This window comes from Ictidomys tridecemlineatus, chromosome 6 (assembly GCF_052094955.1).
Source record: "Ictidomys tridecemlineatus isolate mIctTri1 chromosome 6, mIctTri1.hap1, whole genome shotgun sequence".
NCBI classification, from domain to species: domain Eukaryota; kingdom Metazoa; phylum Chordata; class Mammalia; order Rodentia; family Sciuridae; genus Ictidomys; species Ictidomys tridecemlineatus.
In genome coordinates this window covers 81,517,439-81,535,841 of record NC_135482.1, presented here as the reverse complement: position 1 = coordinate 81,535,841, position 18,403 = coordinate 81,517,439, and the positions used below count along the sequence as shown (strand labels likewise).

The window sequence follows — 18,403 nt, the reverse complement described above, 5'->3', positions numbered from 1 at the left end:
ATAGCCATTGACAAGTTCAACTGCCTAAACTGGGTATGGTGGCACACACCTGTAATCCCAGCAACTGGGGAGGCTGAGCAGGAGGATTGCTAGTTTGAGGCTAGCTTGGACAATGTGGTGAGGCCCTAAGCAACTTAGCAAAATCTTGTCTCAAAAAACTAAAAAAGGGCTGGAGCTGGAGCCCAGTGATGGAATGTCTCTGGACTCAATCCCTAGTACTGCAACAGTATCTCAAAACTTGTTGCCATCATTATAATTTTAGCAGTAATGAAGTGGCTTTTTTTGTCATTGATTACCTCCTTGTCCTTTAAAATCTGTTAGTTGATACAATATATACTATGAACATTATCATATTCATCCTTAAGACAGGGACTCTAGGGTATATTGATAGTGCAGTCATTTCTTACCTCAAATTCTGTTGTATCATTCAGAAGTTGCTTGAACACTTAGGCAACTAAGAAGTAGATGAAATCTGCTTTCTTAATTGTGGGTTTTTGTTTTTTCTTTGCCTGTTTTCATTCCAACCCAAGTATGGTAGTGCAAGGCTATAATCCCAGCTACTTGGGAGGCTGGGGCAGTTTTGGTATTTCATAAAATTGAACAGTTACATACTTTTTTTTTTCTTTAAAAAGTCTAGTGAGTTATATTGTTAAGAAGATTCCATGGTTACTTCCTAAGTGGGCTTAACAACCTTAGCCTTAGTTACTGACTGGGCCCTCAGATTTTTTATTGTTTCTTAATAAAATTTTAAATCTTACTCTGAAGTTTTCTTTGGTCCTTTTGGCTTCTAGTATGGATATAGTTTCTAACCCCAGTTATTTTTGCTTCATTTCTGACTGATCTCTAGGTTGCCTGTCAGTCCAAGTTTACTCAGTTTATCTGAAGGGCAAAAATAGGGCCTCAAGAAGGGCTGGAGTATGTTGGTTTCCTTGCAATCTCAAATATGTTCTTTTAAAATTATGGCCATTTCTATGAAACTATCAACTTCAAGAAATAAGTAAAATTCTGAGAAACTCCAAAGAGGAAAATAAAAAATTTTTCGCCTTAGGAGCTGAAGTTTGTTAAAAGACCTAAGCAATTTATACATACTTAAAGTTATTTTTTAAAAGGATGAATATAATTGAGGGTGTAATTCAGCAGTAGTGTGATTGTCCAGCATGTGTGAGGCCCTGAGTTTGATGCCAGTACTACATTAAAGGAAAAAAACTATAAATATAATTGTATGGTAATTTAAATTTTGATATTCCCTTTACCAGTGAAATGGGGGTGCCCTCTTAATGTGTTAGGAAATAACACATTTTTTCTTTGCTTAATATTATGATGATATCTATTATTATGAATCATTAGCAAGTTCAGGTAAATTGATTACATTTAAAAATCAAATTTCTGGGGCTGAGGATTTGGCTTAGTTGGTAGAGTGCTTGCCTTGCATGCACAAGGCCCTGGGTTTAATCCCCAGGCCTCACATGCACGAACACATACTCACAAAAAAAAAAAAAAAAAAAAAAATCAGATTTCTATTTGTAGTTGATATTCCACTGATAAGAGATTTTGTATATTTTTTTATTAAAAGAAATATTCATTCTCTTTTTCACTCATTAACAATGCTGGAGAAAGAAACATCTTTTAAGCCATTGGACAGTTTAACACCTGAGAAAACAATATTTTATTAATCTTTTAATAGGATGTTCCCTTATCCTTTATGCTTATTGACTATCTTTCAGGATTAAGATGAAGGGCCTAAAGATTAAGATCATTAGAGACTTGAATTACAGTATTCTATATTTAAGAATCTGAGTGTAGCTTGGTGTGGTGGTACACACCTGTAATCCCAGTGGCTTGGGAGGCTGAGGCGGAGGATCACCAGTTCAAAGCCAGCCTCAGCAACTTAGGCCCTGAGCAACTCAGTGAGACCTGTGTCTAAATAAAACACAAAAAGGGCTGAGGATGTGACATGTTCAGTGGTTCAATCCCTGATACCAAAAAATAAACTAAATTTGAAAAATTTAGTATTTAGAAGTAGGGATAAATCTGGTTTGACATTTAGACAGAGCTGAAATACCTAGAAATAGTATTTCCACCTGGGAAAAACAACGGTTTTATTGTTTTTCTTTGGTCTTTTTGTTTAGTGTGTGTGTGTGTGTGTGTGTGTGTGTGTGTGTGTGTGTGTGAGAGAGAGAGAGAGAGAGAGAGAGAGAGAGAGAATTGAACCCAGGTCTTTGCACATACTAGGCAAGTGCTCTCATATACCTAGGAAAACAATGTATACAAGCAAAGGATATAAAATAAAACTCCCAAATTTTGTTCAACAGAATAAAGGAGCTCAGAACCATACTTACTGAAAGATATCTCAGCTTTAGAAAATAAAATTAGGATTGAGAAGGATCAATTAAACATAAAAGAAGGAAGTATTTGCTTGTGGATTAATAACAATAATAGTGTGTTTTGGTTAAGCCACTAAAAGATTTTATTACCACATGTGACAGTAATTTGACCTCAACTTTGAGATAAATCTGATGGTATTTTCTTCTTGGCGTCCTTTTTTTCATGTTAATTGGAAAAAATAGGTTCTTAGTCTATTGGTGATTTTGAGCATGGGCTTTTGAATTAGACTGCCTATGTTTTAACTAAGTCCTGACCCTGATACTTACTAGCTATGTGACTTTAGCCAAAATGCTCACTCCCTCTTCACCTAAGCTTCCTTAGCTGTAAGATACAATAGTAATAGTATAATAATAGCATAATATTGGGCAACAATGACAGTTAATAATAGTTCATCTAACAGAGTTTCAAGGATCCAGTTAGTTCATATCTCTAAACCACTGAGAAATTTTATCTCCTACATGGTAGTAAATAACAACTCTAGGAGTCAGACTTTTGGAACTGTGGCAGAGGGACCACTACTCAAAAATTGAAAATAATCAAGAAAGCAGATATGTTTACTAAACATTTTCCTTTTTAGAAATAGGAGTGACCATCCTGTATAATTATATTTTTTAATCAAACTTCCCTTTTCTTACAGAAAACTGAAAATTATTACCTTTAAAGCTTACAATCTCACAACATCTTTTAAGAGTTGTCTTTTAGCATATTATATTTTTTACTTTGCTTGGATCCTGACTTTCGCTGTCCTGGTTTATACTGGCCCTGATGCTTTCGACAGCATCTGGTTGCCAGGATGACCGTACAACAGCAAAGAAAGAGGACAGAGGTGCATAAGGCCACAGAAGCTAGCCAGGTCTTTGAAGTCACAGGTGCCCCATTAAGTGTCTCCTCATTTTCAGATGTCTGGTTTCTGCTGTTGTACCCCTTGGTTTTATTTAGTAATTGCTTGCTACTGTTGAGTCGGGATGGAATAGGCATAATAGAAAGCTTTGTGTCAATGGGCACAAAGAAAGGAGAAACAGTTTGATTGTCTGGATCACTGATTAAGTCAGTGCTTGGTGACACCATATTTACCTTAGTGGTAATGGAGTCATTCAGGGAAATGAACCTTGCCCAAAGATCTATTGTTAATTCCTTGGAATAACCAGTACTGTTTGTGTTTACAACCAAATCTTGATGTGGGGCTGATGATGGAGCCTCTGTTGATGGCAACATACCATTTATCGTGGTAGTTTGTTGTTTATTATCTAAATTCATAGCTTTTAGAATCCTTAGTCTATCCCACCTATCAGATGAAGAACGGGTGTTTAGATATGTAGGAGGTGATTGCTCAAAAACCAGCAAATCTGGATCCATACCTGAAAGATAAATAAAATACATTAATTCAAAGAGAAAACCTTAAGCACAAATTGGAGAAAACTGTGTTGGGTTTTGCCACGAAGAATTATTGAACTAAGCTAAGTTCAACCATTGCAAACTCCTAAAAAGCTTAGCAATATACTAGCTTCATTTGAATTTATCTTAACTTCCAGGACATTTTCTGCTATGGACAAATTCAGCCACACCCAAGAAGGTTTTGCACAATAATAGTGTTAGTAGAAAGCTGCAGAAACAGTAACCTTGTGAGCTATGATAGAACATTTTAAAATAAATTGATAAAATAGGATCATAATTCAAAATCAAGAGTAAAGCCTCAAATCTCATCCCTTTCCAATCCTTAAGGGTCCTGCTTTTAATATTTCCTCTTTTGTATACTAACTCCTTTTCCTCTGACTTCAGGCATGCTCAAATCCTCTGCTTCTTTAGAGAGGAAGAAAAAAGCTCAATAGCTTTCTGATGGTCTCTGTTAAGAGACTACTTGGTGGGTATGTCTGTCTGTCTGTTTCTCTCTCTGAAATCATGCCAACATCCATCTCCTTCTTTGTTTTGCTTCTGTAGTCTTCTTAACATTCCTCACTATTCTGTCAAAATAATGTTTCTAAGGCAATCATTTCTCTTGTGTTTTTGGTCCTAGAGATAGAACCCAGGGGCACATTACCACTAAGCTCTATCTTCAGCCCTTTTTATATTTTTGTTTTGAGAACAACTTAATGAGAACCTTCTCACTAAGTTGGCCAGGCTGGCCTTGAGCTTGCAGTCCTCCTGTCTCACCCTCCTGAGTAGCTGGGATTATACGTGTGCACTACCATGCCTGGCTTTCATTTATCATTTCTTGATTACTTGCATCTCATTGCTTTGGCTGCTCTCTGGTCCTCAGTAATGCTGAGGATCCTCTTGAAATTCTTCTCCAATGACTCACTAGACTCCAGACCCTTCACATTTGCCCCAGGCTCCCTGCTTCTCAATTTTACTGTTTTTCTCTCTTCTTGTTCCTAACTGTATAGTTTCTACATTCTCAGACCTTGGCCTTAAGTTCTGCTACCCCTTGACTGCTTTCTTATCACCCTCCCTCCCCCCACATACAAGAAAATTGTCCCCATCTGCCACCACAACATTGATGACACTGGAATCTATATCACCAATTTTTTCCTCTTTCTTGAGTTCTGGCCTTGTCTCTCCAATGTTTTCCACCTGCACACCTTGTATCGACTTAACTGAATAAGCCCAAAGCTGACATCATTACATCTGCCTCCTTGTCTCAGTCAGTGGCATTATTGTTCTTCCATTCCCCAAACTGGAGTCTGCACTGGAGTGATTTCTGACTCCTTCATTTCCTTCATTCAGAAGGTAACTAAGGCTAGACACAGTGTCACATGCCTATGATCACAAGTTTGAGGCTGGCCTGGGCAACTTAGTGATACCATATCTCACAATAAAAAAATAAAAATTGCTGGAGATATAGCTTAGTGGTAGAGTGAAAGTGTCCCTGGATTTAATCCCAGGTACAAGAAAGAGAAAGCAAGGGAGAAAGTGTGAAGAAAAAGAAAGAAAGGCAAAAAGATAAGTCCAGTTCACTCTGTTTCCAAAGAAATTCCAATATTCTGGTAATCATCCCTCCTTTCCATGGCAACTATAATTACCTTGCCCAGATCTTATGTCTCTCTGACCAAATTTTCTTTCTCTTCTTTTTTTTCCCCCTCTGGTACTGGGGAGGTATATCACCAGTCCCTTTTATTTTTTATTTTGAGACAGGATCTTGCTAAGTTGCTAAGGTCAGCTTCACACTTGGGACTAGACTTTCTGCCTTGTGCCCTGCATTTAACTTTCCTAGACTAAGGTCATCAGACTTACCATTTTAATTATGCTGTTTCCTCATTAAATGTCTTTATCAATTCCCTATTTCTGAAAAATCCCTTCCAAAACACTACTCTGTCCATAGCCCTTTGGCTAACTGACCCCACCCTCTCTAGATAGCCATATTTTCACTGCAACTTCAAATGTCACCATACAGTAACTACTCCAGTTTTCTTACTTTCCTATGATGTGATACAGAACTCATTTTGCTTCCTCCTGGCCTTTTCCAAGGACTCCCCCCACCACCTGCTGAATAAAATAGCTTTCATTAGTCTGCCCTTCTTGGAGCCTTTGTAATGAGGCAGTATCAAATATTTTTGTACTTAGTTATATCTTTTACACTAATTGGAAGACTTGTCACATCAACAAGATTATAAGGAACTTGAAGGCAAAGATATGGCCACAGTTTTCTACAGTGTTGAACCCAGCCTGGAGCATTACGTTTTCAATGAATACAAATACCCGCTTTGTATTTTGATGACAAAACATATTCTTCAGAATCCTTGTATGCGGTGTCTATAAACCTCAAAGCTGCCATTTATTATTTTCTTTATTTCTTAGCATCACCCTTTGCCACTACAGTAGAAATGCCTAATTTGGCTCTTGTTTCGAGTTCTTGAAATACATGAAATACAACGCTTTAGCTTTTGTTCAATTGCATATGACTTGTTATTGTCTGGAATGAATTCATCCCTGTTGAATGTGCCAAACTAAAGGGAATCTACTTCCAGTTTTCTGCCCTGAATATCCAAACCATTTCCAGGCAGAGTTTACTGGAAAATAATGATTTAGGGACGTAACACAGAGCTATTGCCAGGATATATGCTTCTACTAGAGTATTACCAACATTCTTCAAAAGTTCTGAAATATATCATCATTACCATCTGTTATGTTGTACAAAATGGCACTGGTTCCGGGCTCTAATATGCAGCTCTCCAAGGTTGGGCAGTGGATATGTAGGCAGTTGACATTGTCATGAATAGGATCATAGAAGAAGACAGCCAAATTACAGGAAACTGAAAAGGAAAGAGACAAAGTACATCTGTAGAAGGTCTTGGTTTCCATCAGTTTGATGAGCTCCGAATAACTTACATTTCTTTCAGAAATACTAGATTAACACTATATTGCAGAACTATATTCAGACGTTTTTTTTAATGTACTAGAGATTGAACTCAGGGTAACTTAACATTGAGCCACACCCCCAGCCCTTTTTATTTCTTTTTATTTTTTATTTTGAGAGGTCTTGCTAAGTTGCTTAGGGCCTCACTAAGTTGCTGAGGCTGACTTTTTTCTTTTTTGGGGTTCTGGTCTGAGAGAACTTTATTTACAAAAACAGGTGGTAGAATATTTTTACAAATGTTTTAATTTGTTCTAATTCATTATACATGATAGTAGAGCTGAGACTGGCTTTGAACTTGTGATCCTCCTGCTTCAGCCTCCGGAATCCCTAGGTTTACAGATGTATGCCACCATACCTAGTTTATGTTCACACATTTCACAGAACATTATGAATTACTGTAATGGCATTTATGAATATTAAAAAATGCCTTTTGAAAGGAAAACATCCCTTAATTTTCTCTAAATAATCTTTCACACATTCCATTCCAGTTGGATGTCTAGAATCATTATTTTCTAGTCTCAGTATTTTGTACTCATGAAAAATTTAGTTGGCTACAAAAATCTCTGGGAACTTATATTGGTTTCTGGGTGCAATGACCTCATAGAATGCTAAGGTGCTCAGGCCCACCAGAGAGAGAAATAGGAAAATAAAGGAAAAAATTCTGTAACCTAAGAAGAGGGAGTAACAGGAAGGGCAAAAGAATAATGAGATTACTGGGAGAAAGCCAAATGATGGAAAAGCAGCAGGCCAAGTGACCCTGACTATGGGTGTGCACTAGCCCTGTGTGCAAAAAAATTGCATCCAAGGAAAAGCCTAATCAGTGTCAATTAGAGTGGCAGGCCGTGGATATGCAGCAGCATTGGCACACAGATTGTAGTGATGAAGCACATCACTTGCTCATGCTGCCTCCCCTTTTCTAATCAAATTTGTCCCTCAAAAATGTGCTATTTTCTGGAAAACCTGAAGTCAGATTTGTTGGATGCAAATCTTCAGTCAGATTATCTATCTTCCCTAAAATGCAACAGATTTTGCTTTTGCTCCAGTGTAGTCATAACCATGTGAAATATTCGTTGGCCAAAAGGTATCAAATTATTTAATAAAATTAGACTAGAGAGGGGCAGTTTATGGTTACCAGACCCCACAGCACGTCTTAGCTGTGGAATCGCTGCTGGTAGAGACTGTATCACTTCTGTGTAAGGTTAACTATAAGGAGCGGCATCTCCACCATTACTTCTGGGACACCCTCAGCTTTCTGCATCCTTATTTTTCCAGAAGAAGAAAGAATAGGACAAAAGTTAATGAATAATACATTGCTAATACATTACAGATTATAAGTATAATCTCTAAGGACTGTGAGGTAAAGTTTTAAGGGAAAGGTATTAAAAAGTTCAAATTTAAGACATTTAAATTTCTGACAAGAAAGTAGTTTATGCTGTAGAGAACAGTTTTTAAAGATTTTTTTTTATACTCCAGGTGTACATTTCAGAGTCCCATTTCTGAGCATGATTGTGGCAGTTGAAATTTCTGGCTTCTAGCTAAAATCTGGGCTATGCCTTCCTGCCCTTTCCTGTTCTGAAGGAAGAAAGCCACAATGTGGAAGCTACAGAGGCTCTAAGATTGTGGAATTGTCCTGGATCTACAATAGCCCTGATAATACAGGGGCCACAGGCCTTAGGAATTCATGCCTTGGGAAATTTCAGAAAATGTACAGCCCCTCCCGTCCCCCACTTCCCCTCAGTGGTGGCTTATGAGAGTTAGAAGCATCTGGAAGGTAGAAATTTGGATCAACTGTCATTTTTTAAAAGAATTCCCCTTTATTAAATTAATTGCTTGCTTTGTGCCTTATTAACATTTTTCCTTTTTCTTTTGTGCTTCAGGGGATTGACCCAGGGGTATTCTACCACGGAGCAACATCTTTGTTTGAATTTTTAGTTTTGAGACAGGATCTCATTAAATTGCCCAAGCTGGACTTGAACTTTTGATCCAGCTGTCTCAGCTTCCCAGGTTATTGGGCTTATAGGCATGTGCTGCCAAGCTGGCTGTGCTTGATCAGCTTTTGAGGACTTGGCCTGTGACATTTGCTCACATTGCTGTTCCTTGATGATCTGATAATACTCTCCAATTAGCTCCAAGTCTCATTTCAGACATCTTACAGGCATAATTGGGTCAGTGGGATTGGTGAGGGTACCGAATCATGGTTAAAAAAAAAAAAAGTGTGAAATGAAAGGTCTGCAGCTCAGCAGTAGTGTGTGTCTAGTTTGCAAGAAGCCCTACACTACATCCCCAGTACTGAAAAAGAAAAAAAAAAAAGTGAAACAATGAAGGGAATTATTTTAGTACTGTTTTGCTTTTGTTGTTTCTTTCCAAGTAGGTTTAAAATCATGGGGGAAATGAAAAATAAATGAAAGAAATCTTTAGGCAATTGCAACTTAAAATTCTGCAACAATGAAATGCTTTCCTGATTGAAAGCCTGAATCATATCATAGCCATGATGTTTACACTCATATTCCATTTCACAGAGAAAAAATCCATCAGAAAATTTGGAAAGTATGATTGTTATTATTTGATATTTAACAAAATATTTCAAAACATGATCTAAATTCTGTATTCAATACATCCCACATTTGTCAATCCAAGCAAGCCCATTTCAGAAATCTGCTATGGTACTACTATCACCAAAAGGCATTTTGAAAAGGAAATTAATGTGAACATTTTTGAAATCATATATGTTACATTTTGGGCTATAAAAATACTAATCCTGGTGGAAATATTTTCACTTAGCACTTTTTTTGAGGAAAAGAAGATTTTGTTTATTTTATATTCTGTAGCATTCTGGAACCTTACTAGATTTGTAAATTGAGCCTGCTCTGGCTCATCCTGCAAAGCCAGTCTGGTAGCTCTCTTTCTTTCTGCTAGCTTGCTCTCAGGTTCTCTGTCTCCCCCATCTCTCATCCCGCAGAATCTTCTCTGGTCCTTTTTACCTCTTCACTGGCCTTTTGCCTAAGACTCCTGACTTAGGTCTTCATTCTTGGGCATTCCCTCCTATTTTGCTCAAGTGTTTTATTAATACTCACCATCTTTCCTAAGACAGCAGCTCCTACTGCACTTCTGGCCAGTGCTCTCAGAATAATATTTCAAGAACTGGGCTCCCAGCTTCTGAGACTCTTCCAAATCAATTTGAAGACCTGGGAAGCGGCGGATCCAGCAGTCTCTGTAAAAAACAGTGGGTGAACAGAGAGAGTCTGATGTCCATCCCATGCTTAGGAGCAGTATCACCTCGGCTGCCACCACTGCCACATGCATTTCTTTGCTGTGAAGAGAGACTCGGAGAAAGTCTGATTTCCAGACAGAGTTTAAAACTGACCATTAGGGTTTAAGCTCTAAATCTTCTGGGCTCTGAGTAAGGGTAAGCATCCTTGGGACCTTTCTGGAGAGTCATTTTGTAGAAAAAGGAGGCTGTCCTTTGCACATTGGTTTTTCTTTTGTTTCTTCCCACCTGAGCCCCAGGTGAACTTGGGATTTATGGGAGTTCTTTCCAAACTCTTTTCAGGCTATTCCAATCTTCTGTCCCTTTGCCACTTGAAGACGCAGGTTCTCTCCTCTGCTTTTCTTCATTCTCTGAAAGGAAAGAGCCACAGACACCTTTTACTAAGTAAATATAAAGACAAGTGGAAATCCTAGTCAAGTCTTTCTGAGGAAAACAATAATTCAGTAGCTCAAAATCAGATAAAGGAAAGATCTGTTTCACTGGAAATAAGACATTATTTTGTGAGGTCTTCTTTATGGCTTTTAAGGAACTTGTGACCTTGGATTTTTTTTATCAGCTATTTATTTCTTTGAATTTAAATCTGGTGTCCACTAGAAAAACAGTTTGTTCATTGTCTAAGTTGTTTTGTTTGTTTTTTACCTAAAAATCCTTGAAAATAAATAAAATATTAAAATAAAATTTTTATTTTGGAATCATTGTAAGACCATTGAACATCGATCCTGGACCCTCTTTGAGCTCAGTGATTTTTTTGTAAAGTGCAGTCATAAGGGGTTGGGGTTGTGGCTCAGAGTAGAGCGCTCACCTCACATGTGCAAGACCCTGGGTTTGATCCTCAGCACCACAAAAAAATAAATAAGTGAAATAAAGGTTAAAAAAAATGCTCTCCATTAAAAAAAAAAAGGACAATAATATTTCTTCTAAAGATTCAGCCATTAGAAAGTGTTCATAATGTACATGGAATACAACACCCTTTGAAGTGTATAGTGTCCAACCAAGAATAATTGTAATTTATAGTAAAAATTGTGAAGAGGTTTAAGAAGAGAATCATTGTTCTCTTTTTTGTTTTCTGATGTTCACATTTGCAAATTATAAAATGGGTGACAGCTTTATGAAGTACATACAGAAAGGCATAGCATCTCTGAAACAAAGTAGTTGCTGTAGAATACACATTTCAATAGTTTTAAATATCTAAATAGTAACAGAAATACTTCAACTGCAGTGTTCAAACATTTGAGACTGCAGTGAACAATGGCTTCCTGGTTATATAATAGTTGTGGGTTCTTTATCTCAATCATGATAACTAATCATGTCCAAGCTAACAAATTAGTTTAAATCAAGAAATTGCTGCTTTCTTCTTTCCATTTTTATATAAAGCAGTGCTTCTGGCTATTTTAAAAAGGAAAAGGTGAAACTAATCTTCCTGATCTTTGATCTGTGTTTCTTTCAGACCTTTTTGCACAATAACTTATTTACCTCATTAACCTACTTGACCCCAAAATGTTAACATTAATCAAATTTTCATCTCTCCATGTGTTTTCTAATTATAGATAGCCTACTTGTATCTTTAACTTTTTAGAAACATATATTAATGGGGAAAATGAAGAAGAAAACATTTAAGACTGAACAGCTTTAAAAACCATTTGACTTGATTTGGAGGAAAAAATGATATCATACATTAACTCCTAACTTTGCATAAGCCACATGAAATACACTAAAAATAACTATCTTATTCTAATAACTTCTTACAGAAAGAAAGTTTCAGTTGCTTACCTGCTAACAAATTGTTCCACCTGTTCTGAGGGGAGAGGGAAGATAGATTTTCTAATGGCAAAGCAAGGGACAAATGAGTAACAAAAAAATCACTCTCTGTTTTTTATGAAATTCCATAGTTATTTCTATTAAGAACTGCCTCAGGAAATAACTGGAAACTCTACTTTCTAACTTTGTGACCTCCAAATCTTTTAGTTACATTAAATGCAGTCTTTTGTGTTTGATATATAATTCCTTAAAGTTCTCTTGTTCCCTGCAGGGCTAATGGAACAATCCACAATTGTTAAAGCTGGAAAATGACATTTGAACAAAGATCAAAGTTTCATATTAAAGGATTTACAAGTTCCAATGCCAAAACAAGATTTTTATTTTTAAAAACACATTGTGTGTGTGTGTGTGTGTGTGTGTGTGTGTGTGTGTGTGTGTGTGTTTGCATAAATATTAAGTCTGGGAGTGAGTAACTTTTTCAGGCTAAGTATTCTGAAAAGGAAAGATAGAAACTCGACTGCAGAGACTAGGATGGGGGGACAGTCCACAATACTCTCAAAACTTGTTTATGTGGGACAAAATTGCAGAAACTAGGGAGCAACTGCAACTTTGAATCAAATTGGTATATAGCTTTTATTACAAATCTTATCAATTGTCCAGAACAATTACACTATTACAGTGCGGTGATACATTATAATTATTTCCAATAGGATGCTCTTGAGAGGGGCTGGGAAATTAGATTCATATCTCAAAAAGTACTTAATTTCTGCCAACAGAATGATTCAGTTGCTCTGGTATGGGGACCAGGATTTTTGTTTTTAGAAGTGCCCCAGTTGATTTCCTATGATGTTTAGAAAACACTGATCTAGATGATTGAAATAAATGGAAGTTTTTAGAAGGATGCTCACTTTGAATTAAGTAGAGTCATTTTAAGAACATGTACTTCCTTCATCTTATCTAAATCACCCCATGTTTCCATGAAAGAAGGACATTTCCATTTTGCCTGTTTAAAAAAGAAAGAAAGAAAGAAAATTATTCTAGGAACACTGGAGGGACAAAAAAAAACATTAAAAACAAAAACACCAACAAAAAACAGAGATGAGTGGGGTACAGTGACACAGGTCTGTAATCCTAGCAGCTCAGAGGCTGAGGTAGGAGGAATACATGTTTGAAGCCAGCCTCAGAAACTTAGCCAGACCCTGTCTCAAAATAAAAATAAAAAGGACTGGAGATGTGGCTCAGTGGTTAAAGCACCCTTGAATTCAATCATTGATTGATTTTTTAGTAGTGAAGTAAAAAGCATGTATTTACTATATTCAAAAGACATTTGAAAAACAGTAAATATTTCACCCTTAAAGTTGTGAATTATGTTATTTATTTAACATTTTTATTTCATTAAATTGTATTTAAGGGTTTGGGGATATAGTTCAGTTGTTCGAGTGCTGGCCTAGCATATACAAGGCCCTGGGTTCAATCACCAGCATTACCAAAAAAAAAAAAAAGGTATTTAAAGATAAATCCTGAGGAATAGAAATATGTCATTAATTTTTCTTTAATTGTTTTGGCTTTTACTAAATTGATGCATAGTCACTTTAAGAATTCAAGCCATATAGAAACATGTGAAAAGAAATAAAAACCTTTAAATATCTTGTTATCTTAATATCTTGATAAACATTTTTCTGGACATATCTATTAAAATCATATATGTATATAAATACATAATATACATATATGTGTAGTTTTACATAAAATAATTTTTTATAAATTAAATTGCAGATTTTTTTTAATGGTACTGGGAATTGAGCCCAGAGACTCTTATACTAAGCTAGTGTTCTACCACTGAGCCACATTCTTATCACCTTTATTTTTTAAATTTGAGATAGTTTCTCACTAAGTTGCCTAGCTAGCCTCAAACTTGAGAATCTACTACCTTAGCCTCCTGAGTCACTGGGATTAAAGGTGTGTGCCACCATGCCTGGCCTACAGAACATATTTTTAAAAAACCTAATGTAGTAGGCTGGGGCTGGGGCTCAGTGGTAGCACACTTGCCTGGCATGTGTGAGGCACTGGGTTCGATTCTTAGCACCACATACAAATAAATAAAATAAAGGTCTATCAACTACTAAATTTTTTTAAAAAAATCTATTGTAAAATTATGTTTTTTAGTGCCTTTAAAGAATGATCTACATTGAAGTTATAATGGTTATATGACATTTCTTTTTGTTCTTTCCTTTTGTTTTTTCTTGTGCTGGAGATTGAACCCAAGGATGTTCTAATTCTGTGCTATATCCCCAGATGTTTCAATTTTTAATTTCAGACAGGGTCTCACTAAGTTGCCCAAGCTGACCTCAAACTTGAAGTCCTCCTGCACTGGCCTCACAAGCAACTGGGATTACAATCATGTGCTACCACTTTACCTTTTTTGTTATTTTTGTTTTGTTTTTTATTTTATTTTTGTAGTGCTGGGAATCAAACCCAGAATCTTCAACATGCTAGGCAAGCACCCTACCACTGAGCCATATCCCAGCCCCTCATTATTTATCCACACCAAAAGTTACTCTGCACCACAGCTTTCTCAGCTGTAAAATATCCTCCAAATGGTATTGTAATCCACAAAGATCACTTAACAACAGTGCCTGGCACATAAAAAACACTCAATAAATCTTAGCAACTATTATTATTATACATTGTGTTGGTTCCCAATTTTCTATTACTAAAAGCAATACTATGACTAAATTAAAAGGCATATTCTCTACAAATTTTTAAATAAACTGCCTGTGTTTGATCATTACTTTGGTCTTTTATAAAACACAGTGATGAAAAGTATTTGAAATGAATTATAGTTTCAACAAAGGCCAGTCTTTATTGTTCAATGATCAGTCAATAACTGACCTATATAATTACACTTCTAGTTATATAAAAATATTTTATAAAGTTAAGAAATAATAATTTAGGTCTTTTTAAAATAAAGGTTTCACAATTCTAGATTAGCAGAAAACTTATTATGTGGTTTGTTGAAATGATTGATCTTTTAAGATGCTTCCAGTCCTAAATGATGTTATTGTCATGTTGGGGACCAAAAGGCTTGCAGGATCAGTGTCCAGTGTTGTCAGACTAACACCCCAGATTCCCTGTCCAACCTGATCTAGCCCTGATAATATTACTGTGCTTGAATGCGCGTCATTCATTGAGTGTGATTTTTCAGTCTGCTTAAAAAGGCAAGAAAATACCAGTCTGAGGCATATCTATGACAGCTGGGAAACAAAAGCATCTATTCGTGAAAGATTCTAAAGAGTCAGAGTCGAGTCTAAGAGCTCATTCTTGGGGCTGACTCACTGCATCCTGCATTGTCTTTGAATGAGGCACAAATTAATCCCAAGTCCAAGTCCCTTTGATACAGGGTCTCCCAGCCAAAGACTCCCACCTAATGCTGAATAGTGGATGTTGCACTTTACCCTCCCAAAGACTCTGCTAAATCCTTGGACACTTACCTGGCAATCACCGCAAAACCCCACCATACCCGAGGATGTCTCACTCCTATCTCACTGAGAATGGAAGTGTGAGGCCAGTGTGACAATGGAGTTTTATCAGTAATGATTTCCAGGCCAGGTGAAACAAGGGGAAGGAAGTGTTCAATAGACTCGAGAAAGAAACCTAACAAAACAAGTCCTAGATCCACATTTGGTTCTTCTGTTTTTACCAAGGAAGCCAGAATCTACTAGACTTTTTCCAGTCCCTTATTCCTGGTGTATAGAAAATAAATGATGATAACACCTTGCCATGAAGCAGCTAAATTACACATTCAGAAGCACAGAGGTAGTGTGTTGAAAGAATTTCATGTTTTACCAGGATGACATTTTTTTCTCTCTGGTTTTTAACCCTTCTTCCCCTTCCCCACATAAAATGCTTATTGACATAGTAGGATGCATCTTCAGTTTGAAGTAGGGGAATTTTAACTATGAAGAAGATGTTATTTAACAACTTGTTACTCAAAAAGAAAGCTGAAGTTTATAGTTTGATAAATAAATGTGGGCTGGGGATGTAGCTCAGCAGTAAAATGAATGCTGCCTGAGGACCAGGGTTTGAACCCCAGCACTCCCCCCCTACACACACATACAGAATTAATTTTTAAAAAATACTGCTGGGTGCAGTGGCACACACCTGTAATCCCAGAGATTCAGGAGACTGAGGTAAGAGGATCTAAAGTTGAGACCAATCTCAGACTTAGCCAGACCCTGACTCAAAATTAAAAAGTAGCTGGACATGGTGGCACATGCCTATAATCTCAGCAGCTCCGGAGGCTGAGGCAGGAGGATTGCGAGTTCAAAGCCAGCCTCAGCAAAAGCAAGGCACTAAGAAACTCAGTGAGACCCTGTCTTAAATAAAATACAAAACAGGGCTGGGGATGAGGCTCAGTGGTCGAGTGCCCCGGAGTTTAATCCCTGGTACCAAAAATAAATAAGTAAATAAATAAATAAATAAAGTAAAAAAGGGTTGGGGATGTAGCTCAGAGGTAGAGCACCCCTGGCTTCAAGCCCCAGTACCCTGAAAAAAAAATCCAAATACATATTCTAAGTTGAGGACATTTGGTTCTGAACTCTTGGTCTGGGGAGGTTTTGAAGACTTTTTTTCATAAGATAAATATGTGAACACAAATTTCTCTTATAATCTTTACCCCTCCTTCTGTATTTTGTCTAAAGACCAAAAAAAAAAAAATACAACAAATTTAAATATATTAACTGGATTTTATTTTCAATTCTAGAACAAGGCAACACCCTGATCAATAAAAATACAATGAGTGTTCTGTATTAGCCAAGCAAAGGATGTTTGTTTCATGGTCAGAAAAGGACCAAGAAAAGCAGAATCAGAGAACACAAAATAGATAGGTAATTCAGTTACTTTTCTTGTAAAGGTGAAAGCAGGGGTACTTCCTCATTATGTCAGCTATAGTTGGCCTCTTTGGAGATTGGTCTCTTCTCTCTCCTGAGATGGACAACTTTACTGAGATCAGCTAAGAAACTTAGTTTGGACTTGGTGAGGTGGAACTTCAGCATGAGTTTGTGCATTTTGGTTTGACCTAGTGCAGGAGCTCAATCCAAACCAAAGGTCTCCTGTAAATTTTATTTAACATAAGGTCAAAGAACAGTACAACAATATAAAGATCTTAATAGGCTTGATTTTCAGTTCTAGAATGGAGCAACATTTCATACCATAGATTAGAATAAGTGTTCCCATGGTAGGAGCAAAGGAAGCTGGTTTTATAGACAGAGGGCCTGAAGAAAGCAGAAGTAAAAACCAAAGCAGATCGGTCACTTCAAAGTTACTGTGTAAAGCAGGGACAGGAAGGCAGAATACCAGAAAAAAATTGCTGACTAGTTAACATTAGGCTATTTCAGGTTACCTATTTTGTGTAAGAATTCTGTCAACTGGAACTGGCTTGTTTGGAAATTTGGATGTTATCACTCTAATCCTGATTTCTTGGAAGGTCAGAAAAACAGCTTAGTTTCAACTTGTTGACACAGAACTTCACTCTGATTCCATTTTGATTTTTTTGCCTGGTCTGTTGGGGCCTAGTGCAGAAGCTCAATCCAAAATTATGGTCTCTTCTCGTTTGTAGATAATAACACCCCAATCTAAACAAGTTTTCTCTACCCACTTCTAGGATTCATTCATGTCTCATAAGCAACACAAGAAGGTCCTTATTATTTGGAGTAAGCCTTCTTACTCCCATGTTCTGGAAGATGGGGAATAATTGGTCTTCCCTAACTGTCTTCAGTCGATGGGGTATGGGTATGTAGGGGAAGTGGGTGGCAAGAAAAAGTCATCCCTGTAGGCAGATGTGAGCATAAGCGGTCAGACCTCTGCCCAAAGGTAACATTCCGTATTGGCTGGCCAAAGCAACCTGAAGCAGGAACCTGTTACCAAGATTTTAGAAGACAAAAGGCACGCGACCTAACTTTATTTAGCTAAGTTGTACTTCCATCTTTCTTTTAATAACATAGAGAAGACAAGGGGCCCCAAGGGCAAATGCACTGCCCCCTACTCCCCACCCTGTTGGACCCGTGCACTGGGCACCTCAGGAGCGGAACCCTGCAGAACCTGGAGCCAATCTTCCTGGGCCTTCTGCAAGACGTCTTCCACAGGACATAGACCTAGGTGCCAAGGTCCAGTGACGATTTAAGTGCCTCTCAGCCCATGATGCCGATTGGGCCAAATGGGCGGTGACCCCGATTTGATGTCGTTTTCATTCTCTGGATCCGAGATTCTCTCCATCCCCTTCCTTCCACGTTCCTTTCTTTTTCTTTCGCTCTTGTGAAGCAGCACGGAACAGAAACACAGTCTGCCTTACTACGTGCTCCCTGCCCCACCCGCACCCCACTAGCATCTCCGCAGCCCCCGGCAGGCGGCAGAGCCCGTGCGCCCAGGCGGGCGGGGAAGCTGCGGGGACGCGCGCCCTCCTGCCTCTGCCGCCTGCGCGTCGGCAGCCCCGGCGTCCGAGGCCTGCAGCTCGCCCGCTCTGCCCGAAAGCCGGATCCAGCCGGCAGTTCTCGCCGGCTGCAGGGGTCCCGCCGGCGGAAGTGAGAAGGGCGGCGTGGGAGGAGGCTGCAGGCTGGGGGTTGGGATTCCCTTCCCGCTTG

General features: G+C 37.9%; 1 protein-coding gene across 1 annotated transcript; it reads right to left on the bottom strand.

Moving 5' to 3' along the window:
• Window positions 1–1,634: 1,634 nt before the first annotated feature.
• Window positions 1,635–12,037, bottom strand: Mansc4 (MANSC domain containing 4). Its single transcript, XM_078014983.1, has 4 exons — window positions 11,778–12,037; window positions 9,814–10,357; window positions 6,501–6,635; window positions 1,635–3,743 (listed from the first exon to the last, which is right to left on the bottom strand). Exons 2-4 carry the CDS (start codon window positions 10,040–10,042, stop codon window positions 3,070–3,072), a joined length of 1,038 nt encoding a protein of 345 aa, XP_077871109.1. The 5' UTR covers window positions 10,043–10,357; window positions 11,778–12,037; the 3' UTR covers window positions 1,635–3,069.
• Window positions 12,038–18,403: the final 6,366 nt, after the last annotated feature.